Source organism: Coregonus clupeaformis, chromosome 26, assembly GCF_020615455.1.
Source record: "Coregonus clupeaformis isolate EN_2021a chromosome 26, ASM2061545v1, whole genome shotgun sequence".
In the NCBI taxonomy this organism is placed as follows: Eukaryota; Metazoa; Chordata; class Actinopteri; order Salmoniformes; family Salmonidae; genus Coregonus; species Coregonus clupeaformis.
Genome location: NC_059217.1, coordinates 6,127,126 through 6,136,421, shown reverse-complemented (window position 1 = coordinate 6,136,421; position 9,296 = coordinate 6,127,126). Strand labels below are relative to the sequence as shown.

At 40.7% G+C, this 9,296-nt stretch overlaps 1 protein-coding gene across 1 annotated transcript; it reads right to left on the bottom strand.

The window, feature by feature from the left end:
* Positions 1 to 2,730: 2,730 nt before the first annotated feature.
* LOC123481939 (regulator of G-protein signaling 5-like) lies at positions 2,731 to 4,885 on the bottom strand. The gene is made up of 4 exons (XM_045207662.1): positions 4,670 to 4,885; positions 4,295 to 4,440; positions 3,661 to 3,827; positions 2,731 to 3,474 (listed from the first exon to the last, which is right to left on the bottom strand). Exons 1-4 carry the CDS (start codon positions 4,849 to 4,851, stop codon positions 3,274 to 3,276), a joined length of 696 nt encoding a protein of 231 aa, XP_045063597.1. The 5' UTR covers positions 4,852 to 4,885; the 3' UTR covers positions 2,731 to 3,273.
* Between the last annotated feature and the right edge of the window lie 4,411 nt (positions 4,886 to 9,296).

The window sequence follows — 9,296 nt, the reverse complement described above, 5'->3', positions numbered from 1 at the left end:
GACAAAAGCATTGTCCGTTAGCTGACAAGAACATTTAGTGTTCCTGATGCTTTGGAATACAGGCCAAAACAGTTGTCTTGGTGACCCAATCAGTGTATGGCGTGACACCTGCTAGTTCATCTCACTGCAGAGTGGGCTTAATGAAAGTAATCACAGGCTCATAGTCTATGAGCAAACATATTCTATCATCATCCGGAGAGAGGAAGTAGTGTTATTAAATGAATTACAAGTCATATATTGAGATGGATGTTGCCTAGCTTCCTAAGGAGAGGCTCTGTTTAGTATCCAAGGATAAAAAGTTTAAAATGAATAAATAATTCTGTATATTCTTCATATTAATTATGCAGTGAGAATGTTAGTATTTAAAAAAAACATGTAGCCATTGTTGTACTACACTGTCAAAATCAGATACAGTTGAAGTCGGAAGTTTACATACACTTAGGTTGGAGTCATTAAAACTTGTTTTTCAACCACTCCACAGATTTCTTGTTAACAAACTATAGTTTTGGCAAGTCGGTTAGGACATCTACTTTGTGCATGACACAAGTAATCTTTCCAACAATTGTTCACAACAGATTATTTCACTTATAATTCCCTGTTTCACAATTCCAGTGGGTCAGAAGTTTACATACACTAAGTTGACTGTGCCTTGAAACAGCTTGGAAAATTCCAGAAAATGATTTCATGGCTTTAGAAGCTTCTGATAGGCTAATTGACATCATTTGAGTCAATTGGAGGTGTACCTGTGGATGTATTTCAAGGCCTACCTTCAAACGCAGTGCCTCTTTGCTTGACATCATGTGAAAATCTAAAGAAATCAGCCAAGACCTCAGAACATTTATTTTAGTCCTCCACAAGTCTGGTTCATCCTTGAGTGCAATTTCCAAATGCCTGAAGGTACCACATTCATCTGTACAAACAATAGTACGCAAGTATAAACACCATGGGACCATGCAGCCGTCATACCGCTCAGGAAGGAGACGCGTTCTTTCTCCTAGAGATGAACATACTTTAGTGCGAAAAGTGCAAATCAATCCCAGAACAACAGCAAAGGACCTTGTGAAGATGCTGGAGGAAACAGATACAAAAGTATCTATATCCACAGTAAAACAAGTCCTATATCGACATAACCTGAAAGGCCACTCAGCAAGGAAGAAGCCACTGCTCCAAATCCGCCATAAAAAAGCCAGACTACGGTTTGCAACTGCACACGGGGACAAAGATCGTACTTTTTGGAGAAAAATCCTCTGGTCTGATGAAACAAAAATAGAACTGTTGGGCCATAATGACCATTGTTATGTTTGGAGGAAAAAGGGGATGGCTTGCAAGCTGAAGAACACCATCCCAACCATGAAGCACGGGGGTGGCAACATCATGCTGTGGGGGTGCTTTGCTGCAGGAGGGACTGATGCACTTCACAAAATAGATGGCATCATGAGGAAGGAAATTTATGTGGATATATTGAAGCAACATCTCAAGACATCAGTCAGGAAGTTAAAGCTTGGTCGCAAATGGGTCTTCTAAATGGACAATGACCCCAAGCATACTTCCGAAGTTGTGGCAAAATAGCTTAAGGACAACAAAGTCAAGGTATTGGAGTGGCCATCACAAAGCCCTTGACCTCAATACTATAGAACATTTATGGGGAGAACTGAAAAAGCGTGTGCGAGCAAGGAGGCCTACAAACCTGACTCAGTTACACCAGCTCTGTCAGGAGGAATGGGCCAAAATTCACCCAATTTATTGTGGGAAGCTTATGGAAGGCTACCCGAAACGTTTGACCCAAGTTAAACAATTTAAAGGCAATGCTACCAAATACTAATTGAGTGTATGTAAACTTCTGACCCACTGGGAATGTGATGAAAGAAATAAAAGCTGAAATAAATCATTCTCTCTAGTATTATTTTGACATTTCACATTCTGAAAATAAAGTGGTGATCCTAACTGGCCTAAGACTGGGAAGTTTTACTAGGATTAAATGTCAGAAATTGTGAAAAACTGAGTTTAAATGTATTTGGCTAAGATGTATGTAAACTTCCGACTTCAACTGTATCTCGACTTTGGTATTCAGTTACCTAATCAATATTGGTTGTCTGCAAATCTTCTCAAACTTTGACCGTCACTGACTCATATCAACCATTTGCGTATGAAAGTGATATAATCAATGTCGAAAGTAAGACAAAGACACAGTTTCAATATTCAAATATTTGTTTTTTATTCAAATAACTTAGCATATTATTTCTGTCATGTAAAAAACAACAACAGTAGATATCAGACAACAGTAGAAATATATTGCACAGTTTTTTCTTCCTCTCTTTGTCTTGTTAAACACATTATTTAACACATACAGACAACAGAACCAAGTAGAAACAAATAAATACTCATGCAGGGTTGGGAGTAATTGATTACATGCAATGTTACATGTAATCTGATTACAAAAAACAAACTGTAACTGTAATCAGTTACGTTAGCAGCAAAAATATTATAATCAGATTACAGGTACTTTTTAAGAACTCGATGATTACTTCACAGATTACTTTTAAACTCAGAAAGGATGTTTGAGGAAAAATTCATTGACACCTTTCTGTTTTCTCAATGACATTCAATTAAGCATTGAAAAAAGGCTAAAGTTTTAATTGTTCCACCTGAGCGAGTCTGACCACAAGTCAGACCTTTTTGTCTTCTTCTAAAGCTTCTTAAGGGGAAAGTAATCAGATTACATTGCTGAGATTGTGTAATCCAAAAGTTACATTACTGATTACAATTTTGGACAGGTAACTAGTAACTGTAATGGATTACATTTACAAAGTAACATACCCAACCCTGAAAACATGTCTAGTTACGAACACAGTTAGACATTGATGCAGTAGACTGGGACACTGTATCAGTGTGCCTTTGATTGTTAAAGTCCAACTCATTATCAATGCATCCTTTACACACTTCCTTCAGCCCACTCTGTATCTCCGTACATTCACTAATGATAGTCCACATCATGTGGTGATATTGCATCACAGTTCTTGTTAAAGTCCCAACTTCTGTCCATATGGGTATCACTCCGTTTGTGTTTTCTGTTTCTCTTTCCCTCCTTCAGAGCTGTATGGTAATTGACAGTCCTCATCTTTCAGAATAGCTGGCACCAGAATTTCCCCATCTGTCCATCTCGATCTGTAGACATTCCCATCTTAAGGCTTCACTCCTGGTCAACGCTCAACGGCGATGAGTCCCTTTTCTGTTCAAACTTTAGACGACCACACTAGGTCCACTGCTACTAGTTCACGCCTTCTTGGAGGTGGATGTGCACTTGGCACGGAGCTGGCTGATATGATCTTTGTAAGCCGGGGAACGGAGAAAGCGAGGGTAGCAGTCCTTTGCCATGAGAAGGTAAATCCTATGCTGGGCCATGTCGAAACAGGACGTAGATGGATCTTTCAGGTTGGCCCTGGTGATGTCACGAGTCTCGTGGTCAATGTTCACCTGGAGAGAGAGAATGGAGAGAGAGAGGTTAGTCAGCTGCTGCAGTCTGAATGAAGATTTTTTATTTGTTATTTATAGATGTAATAAAGTTGTAATTTCTAGTTGTAATAAAGATGATTGAAAGTGGGATGCCATAGAAATGTCATAGGTGAGGGAGAATAAAGCAAGCTGTTGAGGGATGCATACCTCTCGGGGTGCGTCGGTGCAGATGAACTCATCATAGATTCTCTGGGCTTTGGCGGCCAGCTTGGCAGCAGACTTAGTGCTCCTGAAGTCCTCACAGGCAAAGTAGAACGCAATGTTTTCCTCACTGAACTCTGACACCAGGAAATCTGTGAAGGCTATCAGTCCATCTGATGAAGAGAAAGAGAAAGTGAGAGAGAGATTAATATTGGTACAGTTCAATAACAATGATGCTATGTCGTAGGCTATCCTAGCATCTGTGTCCTTGCATTACCTACTGTGTGGGAATGTGTGTGCGTAGATGAGTGTGTGTGTACATGTGTGTGTGTGTCTACGTGTGTACACATGTGTATGCATGTGTCTGTATCTTGTGGAAAAACCCCCAGCACAGTGCCAGCATGTGTATTCTACAGCAGCGACTGTGTGATGTTGTGATGATCAAATCTCTTATCTTCGTAATTAGCAAGCTCCCAGTAATACACTATAAGCATCTAGGGATAAAATGGGACAAAATATCCTACTCTAACCTCAGTGCAGAATTAAAGGATTATTTTCATTGCATCTCTGCAGAACTAATTGTGTGTGTGTGTGTATGTGTGTACATGTGTTTGTGCAGTGAAGAGTAAGGTTTACTTACGTTTATTGGACAGCAGCTTTTCGAAAGACTCTTTCCACCTCATGCATTCTTCCAGAGTAGGTCTAGTTTTGCCTATTTTGCAGCTTGATAGACTCCAGTTGGGTTTTTGCAGAAAGCTGACCATCCTTGCTTTCAGTTCCTTGGCCCTAAGGAGAGAGAATAATATCATAGGTGAGATAAATAATGCACGTCCTTGAATTGAGTCCTTGTTCAGTACAATATTTTGCTACGTCTCCTCGCTGAAAGGTCTAAATGTAGAATCCCCTAAAACCGCCTTCACTTTCACCATTACAGAAGCTAGAAAGCCAAATAATTATCCCCTTTAATCCTTTAATCCAAATGCCAGAGACAGCAACAGTGAAGAGTTGTATGTACCTTTCTAGGCAGGTGGTAGACAGAGCTAGTCCTTTGCACATAGTTGTTGTGGATGGCAGAGAGCGGTACGTAGTGTAGGTAAGTAAATCCTTTGAGTTGAGGCGAGCAATTGGACTGAGATCAACAGAGTGTCTGCAGTGAGGGAGCAGCGAGCTTTTATCCTCCAGCCTGCGACTTGTCATCAGCCTACTCAGCCAATGACACGGCCTCAAGACTGTGTGTGTGTGTGTGTGTGTGTGTTTGTCTGTGCGTGTGTGTGTGAGAGAGAGAGAGATACAGAGAGAGAGATTGGGAAGGAGGACGAGAAATAGGAAGGGAGGGAGGGAGGGAGGGAGGGAGGGAGGGAGGGAGGGAGGGAGGGAGGGAGGGAGGGAGGGAGGGAGGGAGCGAGGGAGGGAGCGAGAGAGAGAGAAAGAGAGGGATATAGAGGAGAGAGCGGGAGAGAGATGGAGGGAGGTGAAGCTGGGAAATGACTGTGACCTAAAGATAAAAGCTTCTGATATTTTTTTAGATATTATTTTCAACATCGCTGAAATCAAACATGTCCTTTGTGTTGTTTATTTTCTTTCTGATCTCTGAAAACATGTTATTGTCTGATTGGACAAAATGTATCTCCCACTTACATGGGCCAGCGGGTGTTTGTGTGTGTGTGTGTCCATGTCAGTGTGTGTGTGCATGCATGGATGTGTTTGTATGCATATGTTAGTGTGTGTATGTGTGGCAGTGTTTACTAACCATAAGGTGTCAACATGTGCATTGTTATATCTACCACCTGTTGGATGTCAGCTCCACAAGGATGCTCTTCCTTTGTCTGTTGTTAATGGTCACTGCTTGGCACACACACACACACACACACACACACACACACACACACACACACACACACAGGAGATAACAGGGGAGATCAAATGAGAATACAGTAATAATACAACATCCTACAACTGTAGGAATGACCCCTCAACAAAGATGATCTCATAGATACAAAAAGTAAATCATGCATAGGCACAAATCTGTGCGTAAACCATACAAATAGTGAGATTCATCAATATGAACGTTTCCTTTAGAGTGTGCGTAAATGTAAGCACAGCCATGACCATGAGTACACACTCACTAACTGTAAGTCGCTCTGGATAAGCGCGTCTGCTAAATAACTACAAATGTAAATGTAAATACACACTGTTCCAAGTGGTGGAATAAGGGAACTGCTTGTCAAGTGTAGAATAGGGAAAATATATGTTGAACATTTGTGAAATTGTGAGTCATAATTCAATAATTGTTCTATTTAATTGTATTTCTATTGTGAATTCATGCAACATATCTTGACAGGCTATTTATAATTTGACCACATCAGTGCATTTGTAATGATAAGAATCTATATAAAGTACAGTAATTTGTTAAATTAGAGGCACGTGTGAAAGTCAAACCATTGTTGAAATACTATAATGGAAAATCGAATGAGAGATGGCTGATTTTGCTCTGTTGGAAGATTTGGCACACGCTGCATTTCGCAGAGAGCGTGTACAGATTGGTTATCAGATATAATTTCCCAAAACCAATCGTATAGGATCTTTGAGAGGATTTAACACCTACTTTAAAAAGGCAAACACATGCCATTCCGGTGCACATCCAAGTGCTATTCATTCTCAGGTTTTTGGCAACAGGCACATTTCAATGGGAGCTTGCCGATCGCATCTCACAGCCCTCGATGAGCCAATGTTTTGGATGCAATCATCAGCAAAATTAACAGTAACACATACAATTTCCATACACCATCTCACAACAGGTTGAAGTCAAGAAGGGTTTCTTTGCCATGATGCCATCAATGGGTTCCCAAATACGAACGGAGCAATAGACAGCACCCACATTGCCATAAAATAACCATCCCAAAACTATTTCAACTATGTGAACAGAAAAGGTTTCCATTCTTAATGTGCAGGTCATAGGTTATGTGATGCGCAAAAGACGCTGTTGAATTTGGATGCAAGGTGGACAGGTGGAACGCACGACTCTTTCATTCTACAGAACAGCAATGTTGGCCTATACGCCTACAGGAGAGAGCTGTTGAGGATGGATGGCTTATTGGTGAGTGTTGCCTACTCATGTGAAGTATATTTGCCATTGCTAAAGCACCTTGAATTGTCTTAATGGTCCTCTCTTTGTAGCTATGTTTTATTTTTACTGGTCAAGCCACAACTGAACAAGCCAAATAAAACGTTTTGGTTGACACTAGCGCTTCTATTTCAATCTCTGCAAAGTTTTTTTTTCGTACGTTTTTTTATTTGCGGTGTTGTATGTCATGGTACGCCGTCGAATATTCTCCACAGGCTTTAAAGATATGATTTTGACCATATATGGTTAACTAGGGGTGTTTCAAAATGCAAATAGCCAAGGTCATGCAAGCGCACTGAGGCTGAGAACAATTGGTATTTATCATTGGTTATCTCCTACCGGTGTGCGTATGATGCTCGTCGGATTGTTTTATAAATCACACTTTTTCTATGCGTACGAATGTTCTAAATTTAGTTTGTAAGTAGTATTTTAGAATAAACCTACGCAATATTGATAAAGAAGGCCCCAGGGCCTGTTTCAGGGAAGGAAATGTGGGTTGATTATTTAGTAATGTTTAATTATCATTGCAACATTTGATTGGATATAATTTTCTTAGCTCCTTGCTATTCCAAAAAAGGAAAGGTTGATAGCTTCTCCGGTAAATGACTGCAGATGCTATCACCTTTCCTTTTTTAGGATTATCAAGGATCTACAATGACTCAGATAAACACCTAATTCCAGAAAAAACGTTTGCAGTGCCGGCACATATACTGTATACAGTGAGGGAAAAAAGTATTTGATCCCCTGCTGATTTTGTACGTTTGCCAACTGACAAAGAAATTATCATTCTATAATTTTAATCGTAGGTTTATTTGAACAGTGAGAGACAAAAAAATCCAGAAAAACGCATGTCAAAAATGTTATAAATTGATTTGCATTTTAATGAGGGAAATAAGTATTTGACCCCCTCTCAATCAGAAAGATTTCTGACTCCCAGGTGTCTTTTATACAGGTAACGAGCTGAGATTAGGAGCACACTCTTAAAGTGAGTGCTCTTAATCTCAGCTTGTTACCTGTATAAAAGACACCTGTCCACAGAAGCAATCAATCAATCAGATTCCAAACTCTCCACCATGGCCAAGACCAAAGAGCTCTCCAAGGATGTCAGGGACAAGATTGTAGACCTACACAAGGCTGGAATGGGCTACAAGACCATCGCCAAGCAGCTTGGTGAGAAGGTGACAACAGTTGGTGCGATTATTCGCAAATGGAAGAAACACAAAATAACTGTCAATCTCCCTCGGCCTGAGGCTCCATGCAAGATCTCACCTCGTGAAGTTGCAATGATCATGAGAATGGTGAGGAATCAGCCCAGAACTACACGGGAGGATCTTGTCAATGATCTCAAGGCAGCTGGGACCATAGTCACCAAGAAAACAATTGGTAACACACTACGCCGTGAAGGACTGAAATTCTGCAGCGCCCGCAAGGTCCCCCTGCTCAAGAAAGCACATATACAGGCCCGTCTGAAGTTTGCCAATGAACATCTAAATGATTCAGAGGAGAACTGGGTAAAAGTGTTGTGGTCAGATGAGACCAAAGTGGAGCTGTTTGGCATCAACTCAACTCGCCGTGTTTGGAGGAGGAGAAACGCTGCCTATGACCCCAAGAACACCATCCCCACCGTCAAACATGGAGGTGGAAACATTATGCTTTGGTGGTGTTTTTCTGCTAAGGGGACAAGACAACTTCACCGCATCAAAGGGACGATGGACGGGGCCATGTACCGTCAAATCTTGGGTGAGAACCTCCTTCCCTCAGCCAGGGCATTGAAAATGGGTCGTGGATGGGTATTCCAGCATGACAATGACCCAAAACACACGGCCAAGGCAACAAAGGAGTGGCTCAAGAAGAATCACATTAAGGTCCTACAGTGGCCTAGCCAGTCTCCAGCCTTTAATCCCATAGAAAATCTGTGGAGGGAGCTGAAGGTTCGAGTTGCCAAACGTCAGGCTCGAAACCTTAATGAGAAGATCTGCAAAGAGGAGTGGGACAAAATCCCTCCTGAGATGTGTGCAAACCTGGTAGCCAACTACAAGAAACGTCTGACCTCTGTCATTGCCAACAAGGGTTTTGCCACCAAGTAGTAAGTCATGTTTTGCAGAGGGGTCACATACTTATTTCCCTTATTAAAATGCAAATCAATTTATAACATTTTTGACGTGTTTTTCTGGATTTTTTTGTTGTTATTCTGTCTCTCACTGTTCAAATAAACCTACCATTAAAATTATAGACGGATCATTTCTTTGTCAGTGGGCAAACGTACAAAATCAGCAGGGGATCAAATACTTTTTTCCCTCACTGTATATTAAAGTTTACTGGAACCAGGAACCAGTTAAGATATATAATATCAAAACTACACATCACATTCAGGAGACAACACAGGACAAATATTAATTTGGGAAATACAATACAAACATATTTAATAACACAAACACACACTACAATGAAACAGAAACTCCCATTATCATACCCATTGTTTTGAGCCCTTTTTCAATAAACTCAGGTTTTCTGGCCA

Bases quoted from the DNA above. Each gene is read 5' to 3' on its own strand.
- LOC123481939 (XM_045207662.1), bottom strand. From the start codon at position 4,851: ATGACAAGTCGCAGGCTGGAGGATAAAAGCTCGCTGCTCCCTCACTGC. The intron at 3,828-4,294 runs GTAAGTAAACCT...TCTCTTCATCAG, and splicing joins AAAGCTGCTGTCCAATAAAC to ATGGACTGATAGCCTTCACA. The intron at 3,475-3,660 runs GTATGCATCCCT...CTCTCTCTCCAG, and splicing joins GCACCGACGCACCCCGAGAG to GTGAACATTGACCACGAGAC.